Source organism: Oryzias latipes, chromosome 17 (genome assembly GCF_053564925.1).
Source record: "Oryzias latipes strain Hd-rR chromosome 17, Olatipes_Hd-rR_3.1".
Lineage (NCBI taxonomy): Eukaryota > Metazoa > Chordata > Actinopteri > Beloniformes > Adrianichthyidae > Oryzias > Oryzias latipes.
Window position 1 is genome coordinate 26,491,560 of NC_136253.1, and position 14,582 is coordinate 26,506,141.

At 38.3% G+C, this 14,582-nt stretch overlaps 1 protein-coding gene across 2 annotated transcripts in view; it reads left to right on the forward strand.

Moving 5' to 3' along the window:
• LOC101169812 (semaphorin-6B) overlaps window positions 1-14,582 on the forward strand; it is a 41,217-nt gene that overhangs the window by 12,349 nt on the left and 14,286 nt on the right. For both annotated transcript variants that reach the window (XM_023965542.2, XM_023965541.2), the window contains exons 2-5: window positions 9,865-9,988; window positions 10,821-10,932; window positions 12,902-12,962; window positions 13,074-13,136. In XM_023965542.2, coding sequence (XP_023821310.1) covers window positions 9,868-9,988; window positions 10,821-10,932; window positions 12,902-12,962; window positions 13,074-13,136 — 357 coding nt within the window. In that variant the 5' untranslated portion in view covers window positions 9,865-9,867. The remainder of the gene's footprint in view (window positions 1-9,864; window positions 9,989-10,820; window positions 10,933-12,901; window positions 12,963-13,073; window positions 13,137-14,582) is intronic.

Below are 14,582 nucleotides of genomic sequence, written 5' to 3' on the forward strand. Positions count from 1 at the left end.
TTTTGACTGACTCCACAGTTGTTAGATTTGAACAACAGTGGGCCAGAAAAAGAATTCAGATTTAACATTTGAAAAGCTTGTTTAGAAAACAAACTCTAGATTTTGAAAATGTACAAGAAAGACTAACATATTACAATATACAAGTCGTTTTACCATGTTGTCAGACTCAACATTCTGCATGGAGACTGGGTGTCACAGGCAGGCGACTGGTTCCAATTTCAGCAGGTTTATTAGCATAGCTAAAAGTCCATAAAGCTAAATCAGGGTCCTGCAGGCAGGCAGGGGTCAAAAACGAGCATGGGAGCATCAGAGGAGAGACAGGGATAGTCAGGCAAACTGAGTCAGAAACAGGGTCAGGAGACAGAAGATCAGATCAAAATACACCGCTCTGTAATGAAGGCAGAGTGGCAAAAACAGTACTTTGCACTGAGTGAGGCTCAGGACAGTTTTTAAGTAGACTGTGATTGATTGAATGATTGATTGAGTGAATGAGAGTCAGGTGTGTGGCATCCAGGAGTTTCTATGACTAGAGAGAATTCAAAATAACCATGTTTAGGCCTCTATGGAAGCTTCTCTGTTAGTTCCACAGGGCTCCATTTCGGTACCTCTTGTTTTTTTTCCTTCCAAGTCTACCACTTCCCTATGTGTTGTTAGATACCGTAACATTGAATGCAGAGAACTTAAAAGGAAAAGTACAAGTCATTAAACCACTTGTTGTGTCTTAGTAACGATTAATTGGTTACAAAATGCTTAAAGTCCCACTCCGATTATCTTTTGATCTATTGTAAAAGCGTTTGTGGTCTTTTAACTATGATTGTGACGTTTTTGCCCCAAATGAAAGAACCTGTCATTTTCTAGGACATGGTCTCTGCAGAGCCGCAGTAGTTCATTAGAAACTCACCTTTGAGTTGTTGTTAGCCCGGAGTAAGCCTACACCCACTTCCCATCATTCATTTGTCACTTACCCCTCACAACCCCTACGTAACATTAGCGGTACAACAAAAATGGCGAGCAATATTGGAGCTATCAAGCCATACAGTCTGGAGCCAGATGCCAGCCAGGACGATGCAAACAGAGACTTACATGGATCTGGTCGTCTACAAGGTCAGCAGGGAGCTTGTGGCTTTACAGTCGTATAGGCTCTGCTCTACATCACAACTTCAAGCTTTTTCCAACTTTATTTTTTATCTGCTTCTGACTCACCACAATTTGAATAAAGACATACTCAGAAATGCAATTTTGAACTTAATTTTATTTATTTATGTCATCGATGAAATAAAGTGCCATTAATTTTCATTGGAGTATGTCTATAAGTCTTGAACAGTAAATGAATAAAAAACAAACATAATGCTGTGTGGTTCTAAGAACTCCTGTGAACCCTCACCGACTAACTTGAGAAGCCAATAATCTCAAACTTTGGTTTTAAAAATGGACAGCAATTTTAAATTGGATTAACAGATTAGCGCAGTTGTTAGTCTAACTACTTCCATCTTAGGCGGTTAGCTGAGGTAAAGCCCTTCCTTTCTTCGCAGCACCACAGTAATCTATACCATCATAACGTCTCAGCTGGATTACTGTAATGCACTTTATTTTACAGTCAGACAGTCTTCCTCTTCTTGTCTTTGACTGCTGCCTGCCTTCGAGTTATATAATGAGAAAGTTCACAACATAATGATCGTCCTGACATATTTTTACTCACTCCGCGTATATTTTAAAGTTTATTTTAAAATGTCCATAGTTATATTTAAACGTTGAAATGCTTCCTTCCCATCACGCCTTTCTGAGCCGCTTTATTCCTTTTGTTTCTGCATGGTACCTCAGATCTGGACCTTTACACCCCTTGGAAACGTCAGAAAAGAGAGATTTGCTGTTTCTGGACTAAACTGTGGAAGCGTTTTTCACTTTCACTCACCTCTTTTAGTTTCATGATTTTTGTTAATCATTTCTTTTTTAGTATGCAAGTTTATAAACATTTTTCCAGTATGCTTTTATTCTTATTTGCTTTATTTATTATTTAGTTCAAATGTTTTCTATAAACTGTCTAAGGTGTAACTCGCCTTTGCCCAATAGTAACCGGGTTCGGCTCTGGCAGCCTCATGACTCTGCAAGAGATACAACGGGTGTAGAAAATGGATGGATATATGTTTCTATTCAGTACTTTGGCTATCTATATTAGTTTTAACAACAAAAGTTAAATGTTTGAACTAGACTAAATAAATTAGGTCAAAATTTAAAGAAAAACATTGTAAGTGCACTGTTCATGTCTTAATGGACTTATTTGTTCATTAACGCTAACATTAGGGGCTTAATTGAAAAGATTGGGAATGTTGTTGATAACAGTATACAAAGACCAAGTTGTCTTGTTCACCGTTTCTCCTTTTAGTGAATTTCCTTTTTAAATTCTGTTAATGAACTGCTCATGGGGTGGAGTTGTAAAGTGTGAAGGTGACCCACTTCTCCCAGTTTAGTCGTGTCTGTGATTCTACCCTCAGGCCCTCTTGCTTTATTCCTGGCTTTAACCTGTATACTGTCCTCAAAGTGCACACGAGAACAGAGCACAAAAGACTGAACTTGAGCCAGGCCTTTAATTGTGACCAGATTTATACATAATATCTAACTAGTTTGAGGCCTTACTCTAAGTGTATACATTTTAATCAGTACTGGGTTATATAGAGGGGTCTAAATTTGAGTTAAGTATGGACGTCTCCATCTTATATGAAATGCATTAGCCTTAATTGCAAAGTTTTTCAGTATCCCCCTTCACCTGGTTTACAGCTTTGATTGGCTGGAAGAAAAAATATGTTAATTTAGAAGGACATCTAAGCAATGTTGAGCTGGATATGGCTCTATCTAATGGACACAAAAATCATAAAGGGAAGTCACGTCTTTGTAACATCTATCCATCTCATTCATGCATCCATTACCTTCCAGTTTTCCTTATTTGGGTCACAGGGGCAGCAATCCAAGCAAAAAGCCCAGACCTCCCCACCCCAAGTCACCCGCTTCAGCTCCTCTAAGATATTAGAAAAGGAGAACTGTGAAAAGATTGTTCCATTTATGAACATAAATTATTGATCTGGATGGCATGGAAAGTGATTTGCACTATAACTTTAATGATAATCAAATGGTTTAACTAACTAAGATTACATTTAGAGAAAAAGACACTTTACTTGATGACAAAAACAAGCTTCCACTCACATCAATCCAGTGTGAATTTTCTACTTCAATTTGCTACATTCTTTCTTGTTAGAGGTGAGTATGATTGATCGATGTACATGTTTTTTTTCTTACTTTAGTTCCTAGGGAATCATATAGATTTTTTTTTTCTTTGCATTAGCTACCGATACTTGTTTTTATTGGTTATTTTGTTCAGTGCCACTTTCATGTCTGTTCTGCTGAAGATTACTTTATTTAGTTTTTGATACTGTAACGTTTTGTCTCTTTTTACAGTTCTTTTTGTCCATCTGTCTCCTCTTCATCTCTATTTGTTTGCATGAGCAGTTGTCTTAAAACTAGGACATTAGGCTTTTCTTTTAATATGGAAATCCCAAAAAAGAAATTCTTAGCATGCTATTATTTCACTCTCTGTTTCTGCATTTTGAGTTTCTTTAAAAAGATTAATTATTGACCTACATTTTAAATGAGTTATAGCTCATATCGTTTCAATGTGTGCATAACGAAAAGACAAAATGCTTGCAGCTCCCCATCCCCCTCCATTGCTGAGAGAGCCCCACCTTGTCAGATGTATGCACAAATGTGTTTCCGTATACATTTTAATCTAAAGGTATGTGCATTTGGCTTAAACTAACTGCATGTACAAGTGTTTGGAGGCTCATATATTTGCTGCGGCCTTTGCCTTCAAAGGGTGGACCCACCCTGCTGTTTTTTTTATCTAGTCCTACTGCAATAAAACATCTCTCCCTAGCTTTGCTATTGGTTGCTACGGTAACAAAGGCTCAAAGTGGAGTGGCTGCAGCAGCGGAACAGAAAAAAAAAAGATTTATCCTGGTGGAGCTAATCACAGCAACAGATTAGACATTAAAATAGAAAGATCAGGTCTAATAAGTTAGCAAAATACAGCAATAGTACAGAGGGAGAAAAAAGTTAAAAAATTAAATGAAGCTAGATCCCATTTGACAAGCGCAACGGACAAAACGGCATGGGGGGGGGGGGTGTAGGTGTGTGCTCCTCTAAATGGCCCGCTGATTGGCTAATTATGTGGGTGTTTGTAGGTGATTTCCTAATTGGTTGCCTGATGAGGCTAGATTGCACTGCATGCCTGTCGCCGTCATTACACGTTTCCCATAATAACAGTGTTGGTGCCACTGTGTTAAATCTTATCTGGTAAGATGATTTGACACAAATAGTACAACACATTCCTCATTTCAAGACTTTACAATGTCACACTTCAGTTTGAATACTATCATTCCAGTTTTTGTTGTTGTTTGTTTGTTTTTTGCTTTACCTCTTTATCCCTTCATCATTGATTTCCTGTCTTATGGATCAATAAAAAATAAAAACCATTTATAATCTAACTTTAGAACACTTTACCCATTTATTTACCCATTTATTGTTCATGACTTTAAGACCCTTACTTTCTTTTTTGTTGTCCAGCAGTACAGTTAAATATATTGGCCTTTGACCAGAACTGATGGTTTATCTTAAGGATCAATACTCCCTAATCAATACTCACTTTAATGAAGAGACTATTGACTGAAGTTTTGGGTGTTTCTTTTTTTTTTTTTTTTTAAAGGCCATGTACAGCAGCTTAGAATAGAACAGAACCTTCTAGATTTAAGCAAGAGTGTCAACAGATTTATGCAAAACGGTTTTACAACATCTTTGCATGTGTCAAGTTTTAAAGTCCCATATCAATCATTTTTTGATCCATATTCAAAGTGGTCCCAGTGGTCTTTTAATTATGATTATGCTGTTTTAGCCAAACTCCAAAACCAGTGTCATTTACTAAGACATAGGGCATGTCTGAATTGCTTCACTACTTTCTACATAGTGCCCTATATAGTGTGTTTGTCATTTGTAGTGGTGTCTGAATCTACAATTCCAAAATCCAGTGCCTTAGAAATTTCCCAGAAATCTCTGCGAAAAACCAGTGTGCATCAATGGGCACTAGATTGGCAAATACAGACCACAATGCATTGTTTAAACAATGTTTACAACAACAAAAAAGGGTCTAAATGTATTTTTAAAAAACCATCCACGTTTTCATCTTCAAAACACAGTGGATGCGTAACATGATCGTGTTGATTAGATTTTCACTTTAGTGAAATCGGTGACGTTGTCACAAGAACGGTTAGACGGCTGGATCCAAAAGCAGCAGGCTAATTAGTTCAGCCAAAAATCCACAAAGCTAAATCGGGGTCAGGCCGGCAGGGGTCAATAACAGGCATGAGATCATCAGAGGAGTGAAATGTTTGTCAAGATGCAGCCGAGTGTCGGGCAGGCGGCAGGCAGAGTAAAAAACAGGGTCAGGAGACAGAAGATCAGGTTTAAATACACCACTCAGTAAGTAAGGCAGAGTGGCACAAACAATACTTTGCACTGAGCTTGACTAGATTAGAGTGGAACTTGATTAGAACTCTGGAGATGGTTCCCACTGGTGACCAGAGATTGGATACAGATATCTGACTTCTAACAGTTGTCATATTTGCCATTTAGAAAATTTAAAAAGTATGGTGTCCAAATTGCTTTCAAAATCCAGGATGCTACATAGTCCCACACTATATAGTTTTTAAGAGGTTAGGGAGTAGAGAGGGAATTCGGACATAGCCATAGTTTCTGCAGAGTGGCTGTAGTTCATTAGAAATTCAACTCTGAGTTTTGTGGGCTGGCGTAAGCCCATCCCCTTTCCGATATCCATCTGTTTCCTTGCTTTCCTGCTATCTTACAGCCCCTTACAACCCCAACCTAGCATTACCATTTTAACAAAAATGGCAGCCAATATTGGAGCTATCCAGATGCCAGCTCAGATGAGGAAAACAAAGACATACATGGATGGATCTATTTGTCTACAAGCAGATGTGTTCCACGTTACACCTACCTAACTGCATTTTTGCATCTGCTCCTGATTCACAAAGATTTGAATGAAGACATATTCAGAAATGCAGTTTCAAGCTTAATTTTCCTTTATGTCCTCCATCATGACCAAAATACCACAAGAACACATTAGGAATGACCTGCAAAAAACTATGCAAAAAACACCTTGGAAACTGAGCAAGGACATTTGTTCAGTGTCTCCCTTTACCTAGTCCACTGTTGTCTTTAAAAATCTTTTTTGTTCCCATTACAGATTGTAGTAGAAAAAAACAGGATCACTAAATGAGGTCTGAGCTACATTTATTTTCTTTAAGCAGAATGCATCTCATGCTGGTTCCTGTTTGTGGCAAAGCATGTCGTGTAGGACGGCTAATCTCGCTGGAACACAAGCTTCATTTAATTATCATCATCATTCCTTTCAGCCTGCACATGACAACAGAATTTAATTTGAGCTGTAAAGCATCACATTTGGATCCTCCTCATGAACTTGCCATAATGAAATGAGACTGACTCCAAACCTGGCTTAATCAGTTCTAGTCCAGGGATTCCCAAAGGAGGGCCAGATGAGACAAACCTTCCACCCCCATCTAATACTCCTGAGGAGAAGAGGGCTTAGACATGTCAAACCTGCAATCTCTGGGCTACAATTTGGCTTGAAGTGGCTCCTGAGAATAGTCTGTAGCCCTCATCGGCTCACTTATGTCTTCAAACAGCTTGTCATTCAATCTTGCATCAGGTTTTCATTTTTTTTAGTAATGCCGGTGACCGCACTCATAGGGATGAATGTGTGTCATATATGTGTGTGCTTCAAATAGCAGTCATCACCTTAGCAACAAACATCTACCAGGCCCGTCAGTGGAAACAGTTGGGAGTGTTTTAATCACGGACCAGAAAAGACGAGAGAGAGAAATGCAGGCAGGAGGCTGGTGGAAAGATGGAGGATGAAAGGAAATAAACGGTTGACAGTGGCGACTTGGAACATGGCATTCAGCTTGACATCTTCTCTGTCCGTTCAGCTGTCTTCATTCAAATGTTACATTTTTCTCTGCTCTCTCAAAAGCCACATATTGAATACCCCCACTGATCCATTCTATGTGCTTTCCTTTCTCTCCTTATCGTCTTTTTGCTTTCAAAGAATTTTTGTTGCCACACAAGCTGTGGAGCTAATCCTAAGACATATTGTGCAAAGGCAGAAAAGCTTGATTGTTTAAATATTGGTTTAATGTTTAGCCTAAGGCAATTTCTATCTGGCAGTTACTCCTGACCAGCAGCTGATAAAACGAGTTTATTTTATAGGCTTTAAAGACAGTTATATGAAACAGAATTCTTTTCTTTGTTATTGCAAAGTTCCTTGGTAACAAATGTAGTTGGAAAGTCTGTTTGTTTTCCTTTTAAATAAAAAAAAAGCTTCTGAGCTTAAAATGAAAAGAAACATTTTATCTTTGTCAATAATAAGTAATAATAATGCATTAAGATTTATCTGTGCTATTCCACCGGAACATTCGTACACATTCACACACCAGTAGAGCCACTGGAGGCAGGGAGGGTGAAGTATCTTGCCCAAGGACACAACGACAGTTGACTGAGAGGAGCGGGGATCAAACTGCCAACCCCTTCGATCATTAGACAACCTGCTCAACCTCCTGAGCCAGTAGTAACTTATATCTGTGTTGCTATTTTTTTAAGGACCACAAAAATAATGTTTTGGTGATTTTAACTAATTCTTGTTACGTTTTTATCATGATGGAGGACATTAAGATCAAAATTCCATTTCTGTGTATTTCTTTATTCAAATGGTTGTGAATCAGGAGCAGACGAACAAATGTTAGAGAGAGCTTGTAGCTGTGATGCAGGTGCTGCAATCAGCAGGACACGGGCTCCCTGCTTCGCTCCATTCTAATGCATCCACTTGCAGACTTCATTTACCTCATCCGAACTGGCATCTGGGTTCAAATCTATACAGCTGTATAGCTCTGATATTACCCGCCATGTTTGTTGCTCCTGTAATGTTAGGTTGGGATGTGAGGGACTGTAAGTTAGCGGGAGAGCGTGAAAACAGAGGGATGATGGGATGGGCTTACGCCGTGCACACTCATAAGTGAATTTCTCATGAACACCTGCTGCTCTGCAGAAACGATGTCCCAGAAAACGTCACAGGTTTTTTGATTTTGGCTAAAAATTGTATAATTATAATTGAAAAAAACAAAGGAAATGCTTTTTAAAATGGATCATAATATGATTAGAGTGGGACTTTGAATTGTGCCACCTTTGTAACAGCTTTGGGCTTAAAGTAAATTGAAAAAGACCAATTATCAATTGTAAGTAGCTCATTTTTCTGTTATTTTTTGTTATTTTAAAGTTTCTGGTACCCCCAGGCTCAGCGTCTGTGCACATGGGCTATGCTATAACGGGCAGTAAAAGTCAGCTCCAAAAATCCATCATTGTTTGAACTGAGCTTCTGTATCATCTCCAAAAACAATGGAGATGATACAGATGTCAGAGGCAGAAAGTGAAGTGGGAGTCTCATGAAGATTCACCCTGTCAGGACTGAATGTTGCACCAATAGTGTTTGGTAAAGGCAATGTGATGGAATGGGGGGCATCTCCTTAACTGAAGGAAATCAAGCCTGTTACTACAAGGTTGATTTTGTTTATTTAAAAAACAAAAAAAATAACCAATAAAAGTATTGAACCCTTCAGCCTGTTAATCTGTTCTTGCTGCTTTAACCTGTGAGCTCATTGGCCATGTGTATGCACATAAGATTAAACCCTCTTTATGCATTAGTCTCCAGCATATGCTGTTAGCGTCCAGCTAATAGGCATTTGTGCATTAGTGTCTGCCACTGTACTGCCATTAGCAGTCCTTGCAGGATGCTACTGCACAAGTACCATTTAGACTTTTAAGGCACTTTATGTTAAATGCTGAATTATCTTCTTCAATACTAATGTGTTTTTTATTTTTTATCTTTGGTGTGATCCTTTCTTCAGTGGGAACTCCTAATTAAAATAATCAAATCATTATTTGTAATAGATCTTTGTGGTGTCTAGACCCAATCTTAAAAATCATGTCATTGTTGTGATTTATTAGTTAGTTTTCTGTTTTCAATAGAATTCCGTTATTTGTTATTTATTAAAATCCTCCCTGTCAATGCTGCAAGCTTTTCCAAATGACTCAAAACAATTTGAATAAAGAAATACTTCATCTCAATTTTCTTTCTAAATTTCCTCCATCATGAAAAAAATGCCACAAGAACTTGTTAAAAACACATTTTTTGTGGTGTTTCTTCACAAATTCCCACCTTTATTATTAAAATCCTTTCTTTTTCATAATGCTTTTGTTCATTCCCAAGAGTTTTTTTTATGCCCCCTCTATCCTGTCATGGATTGAACTCAAACACAGCTCAGATTTGGGTCTGTGAGCTTTGACACTTTTGAGACAGTGCCATCATTCCAGTTCCAGACCAGAGAAACCGCCAAAGTGACTTTGCTCTATTATCTCTCTCTGACTGTTGCATGCCTGTAATCCCTCTCATCTCAAGCTGTTTGCAGACGGAGTGGCAGCTCACTTCTGATGCAAACAATAGAAATACATCATCCCCTCTGCTGAATCCACATTTGTCACTGTGTCGTACACCTCTGACCCGCTCTCTCCCACACACTGTCAGGAACGGTCCTGATGCTTTTTCCACTGAAAACCCGTCAAAGTGTCAGTGCGCATATAGACACTCACACTATCACCCGTGAACTAAGAAGGACATGTACCGCCTGGCACACAATGAATATTTTCTCTCCTCTCTCTCTTTGATAACAGTTCATGTGTGCTGCTGCCATGGCAACCGTGTCTCCTCCCCTCACATTTCTTCTCCTGGTACTTCAACTGGCTGATGGCTCATTCCCAGAGGAGCCCAGTCCTCTCAGCTACGTCCCCTTAGAGGGTATGTGTCCTTCCCGTCGGTGCGTGGGTGTGCACTGCAGCATTGATAGATGGCTTCACGGTGAATGTGGAAATCAGAGGTCAAGGGTTGGAGCCTCGGTGAGGAGTCTGCCAGCATCGAAATAGATAAAGAAACTTTCTTTTTAGGGCAGTATTATGCATTCAGAGATACAAGATATAATGTGATAAGATTATAAAACTGTGATGAAAAAAAAGTACAACTAGAGATACACAGAAATACAAAAAGCAGGGGATAGTTGGACTTCACAGGGGTGATGCAGATGACAGGAGAGGGGGCTAAACAGTGGAAAGGGAAATGAGAGAAGATATAAAGATAGATCTCCAACCCTCCCCTGCAGTCAAGGACAGTGAGGCATTTTCCTTTAGTCTGTCTCCTGATGGATCTGCTTTCTTTTTTTCCATGCAAATCATCTATAATTTCTGTTTTCGTTTAAAATGAAGACAAACAATGGAGGCGGATGACTTGATACATAAAACTTAAATAAAAACATGTGAAGTTTTTGTCATTATGGAGCTCAGAAAACATCATCTGGAAACATGGAGAGAACAAAAGTGTTTTTTGTATTATTTTACTGAGACGTCATTTGTCTCAGAACACTGACTTTCAACACACAAAATTATTGGAAGTGAGTGGCAACATTTTTAGAGGGAAGGCTATGTGAGCTGTTTACAGCCTTTGGAGGAAAAAAGAAGGACAAATTGTTGCTTTTCTTCAGACGAGGTTTTAGTCCTTGAAACCAGGCACAAAAATCACCGCTGCTCTTTTGCTTTGTGTTTCTCTTCTTTTTTTTATGTTTCTGTGATCATGGTAGTGGTGAGGCGGTATCCAGTGTTCTTGGGCAGAGCTCATCGTTCAGCTCAAAGGCAGGAACTGCACATCCAGACAGTTCTGCAAGTCAACCGAACGCTCTACATAGGAGCCAGGTAACCAACAGCAACCGCCTCCGGCTGTGTGTCACTTTTTTATTCATCTGTGTTTGCCTTCCTTTGGTGCCACTGCTTTCATTCGCTGTCACATTTGAGTCATTTGGATTTCAGCACACTTTTTTTTTTTAAATGTCAAGAGAAAGCTGTTTATGTTCTTTATTTTTATGAACTGGTTGATGTAACTGTTTTTATTTTTGGAAAATAATAACCCACAGGGTCAATCTGATCCATTAATCATAGCAATTTTTATAAAACATTCTCTTCAGCTTTCCTTCTACTTGAAATGAATGCATCATGAAATGGTTTGCCTCAGTGAAAACTGTGCTTTCTGATCACTGCTTGTGTGTTGACACTAATTATGAATGTTTGTGCATCCAGACAGATAGATTCTCACATGTGGTTCATAAGGTCATCAAATCAAACGAAACTATTATAGAATATTTTTACCAAGTGCTGAGACTACTTTGTCACAAAAGTAGTGTAATTCAGTTATATATTACTTTTTGTGCTGTAACAAAGTCGTATAATTGCATTTTAGTAATATTTCACTCATTACTACAACAGAAAAAATAAATAGCCCAAAATAAATTTGCTTGAAGCATCGAGCCACTTTACAATAATAGCTGAGGTGAATTTTCTGTTAGGCTTCAGAGATCCAAACATTTGTATTTTCTTTTTGGTGCCCAGCGATAATTTAGTCATGTTTGACACTAAGCCAATAGCTGTCTTCCCTGTTTACTTTTTCATTATTTCATGGTTTTACTTTCTATTTTTTCAAAGTAGAGAACTTATATTGTCCTCATTTTATTATCAAGCCAGATTTCTATTTCTATTCATGTTACAACATGAGGTTGGGAAGTTGAGGACATTGTTTGTGTTTTCCTGATTTTTTTTGTACCTTTTTAAGCGTGAAATACATTTTTACTATGTAAACTACTTTGTGTTACCACGATTAAAAATGTATTAACAATAAACTTTGATTTCATTTGAATTACAGCTAAGGGGTGGTCCAGGTGCTTCACTTTATCAAAACCAAACTATATTATTAGTTGCCAGTAATCCTCTATAATACCTCTTTTATCTAAATTTAAATTGCTTTGGGGTATATTTGCCTCTTTAGATCGTTTTGAGTACATCAGTAATATTATAATGGGACTAATATAGAAGCTGTTCAAAGCTTTTTTTCAAACCCCACATAGCTAGATGATGTAAAAACAGAAAAATATAACAAAATATGTCTACTTCATAGCAAAACATTAATTAGAGGTAAAGTTTACTCTCTTCATTTGGCTAATGTTAAGAAAAAAGCAAAATGTCTTAGACTGTCTAAATGATCAATGTTATAAATAATATCAAACCTTAAACAGAACAAACGTTGCTTAAAACTAAAACTAATTCACTGCTATTACAACTAAAAGATCCTTGTTTTGGGATAATTTGAGGGAAATCCGTGAGATATTTTTGTATCACAGCATGTGATGTTAGAGCAAGATTCAAACTAATATTCAAAGACGACCCGGTTAAAAATTATTATCATACTTAATCTTCAAGGTCACACATTTTTAGGAAGGTGTTTTGCTGGAGGCTGCACGGTTTATTCTGCTCTTCCAGTGGGATTTGATTTATCAGCTTAGGTTTGGTATAGTTGTGTTGCTAATCTAAAAACACACATTTTCATTTACAGCATGTATATTATTAATAAGCACGAAGTAAAATATGTATTGAAATGAAGCTGAACCTGCCATAAACTGTTGTGGGTAACATGAAGATCTGGTAGTGATCAAGTAGAAACCATGGCTTTAAATATATTTAGAGAAATCAAGAACTCCTGTGGATAACTGACAGCTGAAACCTGGTGTGATTGTGACTGTGTAAAACACAAAAACCCAACAAATCACAGCCTGAGCACAAACCACGAACTAATCTAAAAAAAAATCCTCACATATTGATTTGTTGTATTTTGTAGAGATGACTTGTACAGAGTGGAGTTGGATAACAGGGCAGATGATGAGATGTTCTACAGCAAGGTATGAATCATGTTGGCTACACACACTCATGCAGACTCAAGTAAAATGTTTAAATACTTGAAGCTATAACCAGAAAAAAGCCCGTTCTGACCTTGATTTTCTGCATTCCAGAAAAGGACATGGGAGTCCAATAAAAACGACATTCATGTGTGTCGAATGAAGGGCAAACATGAGGTAAAGTTCTAACATGCTTCATTGCTATCCAGACTATCACACGCATGGACTCACGCAACAGCTCTTTCAGGACCCTTGACCGCTGGGTGCACCTGCATACGATGTTTTCTCAAATTTGATCTTGTTGGTACAGAATCCGCTCAATCATGCATGTTCATAGAAATATTATCAGCACTTCACAGAAGCTTCAAAGCTCTTTTTTTATTGCTTAAAAACCATTGGGCTGGATAGGAAACTGGATGTGAACAAAGTAATGGCTTGCAAAGGATGGAGAGGATTAAGTCCACCAAAGATGAATCTTACTGGGACGGTAGCTTCTCAAGGGCTTTCCTAAAGTACAAGCTTTTCTTTATTGATGCAGAAGTGCCAGCGGCAAAATGCGGTTTGGTTGGAACTTGCGAAATCAAAGACACAGCGGCAAGGGGAAGCATTATGGAGCAAACTGAGAGGAGAGTGGCACAGCCTCAGGGAGGGGGAAACTGCTAATGAAATCAGCTGAGGAAGGGAGGTATAGGTGGCATTTTGGTGTGTGAGGAGGAAATAAAGAACAGAAAAGAAGAGAGCTGCCAGGTGGTGAAAAACGCCGATGAAAGAGGAGACAGCAAACAAAATGAGAATTTGAGCTGCGATAAAACAGAAACAAAGGTGATGAACCACTTTACATCAATTACAGCCCTTTAACTATGCAAACAAAATCAACTGCAAAGCTTGGGGGGGGGACTGAATAAATTCCGCCTGCAGCTATGACTCATTCAGCTCATAATTATGGAGAATTAAACACCTATAGAATTAATGAATAAGTTTCAACCATCTTGTTTAATTGGATTTCCAATTAAAAGTAAGAAAGCTAAAAGTAAGCAGGAGTAGCACAACGGAAACTGGAGAATTTCCGGGATCGTTGGCCTTTTTTTAAGAATATATTTTCCGCAGTAACAGTCAGGGCTGCAACATATTAGAAAAATATAGAACTGTTAAGTACACAAGACATCATCATTAGAAAAATGCTCCGATTATTTCCAGTCTTTAAGCTGAGCAAACATGGAGATAACGTTTGTTTTGTTATTACCAAACATCTACAAGGGAGGCGACGAGAACATCATCATCTGAAATATGCAAACTGCTCCTGAGTTATTAAAAAGCTAATGGATCTCCAGTGTCACACATTACCCGTAAAAAGTTGAATGGCAAAAACACATCGAAATGCAAAACAATAGAATAATTTTATTCAAGCTGGAAGGGAAATGTAAGTTCCATTGAAAATTAATCTGGACATACATACTACACTAAAATGGCGTATACTTATATAGCGCCTTTCTTCCTACAAGGACAAAGAGCTTTACAGTCACAGACTCATTCACCCAGTCACACGCACATTCACACACTGGTGGCCGCTGCGCTGCCAAACACAGGCGCCTGAGGCAAGGCGGGGTTCAGTGTCTTGCCCAA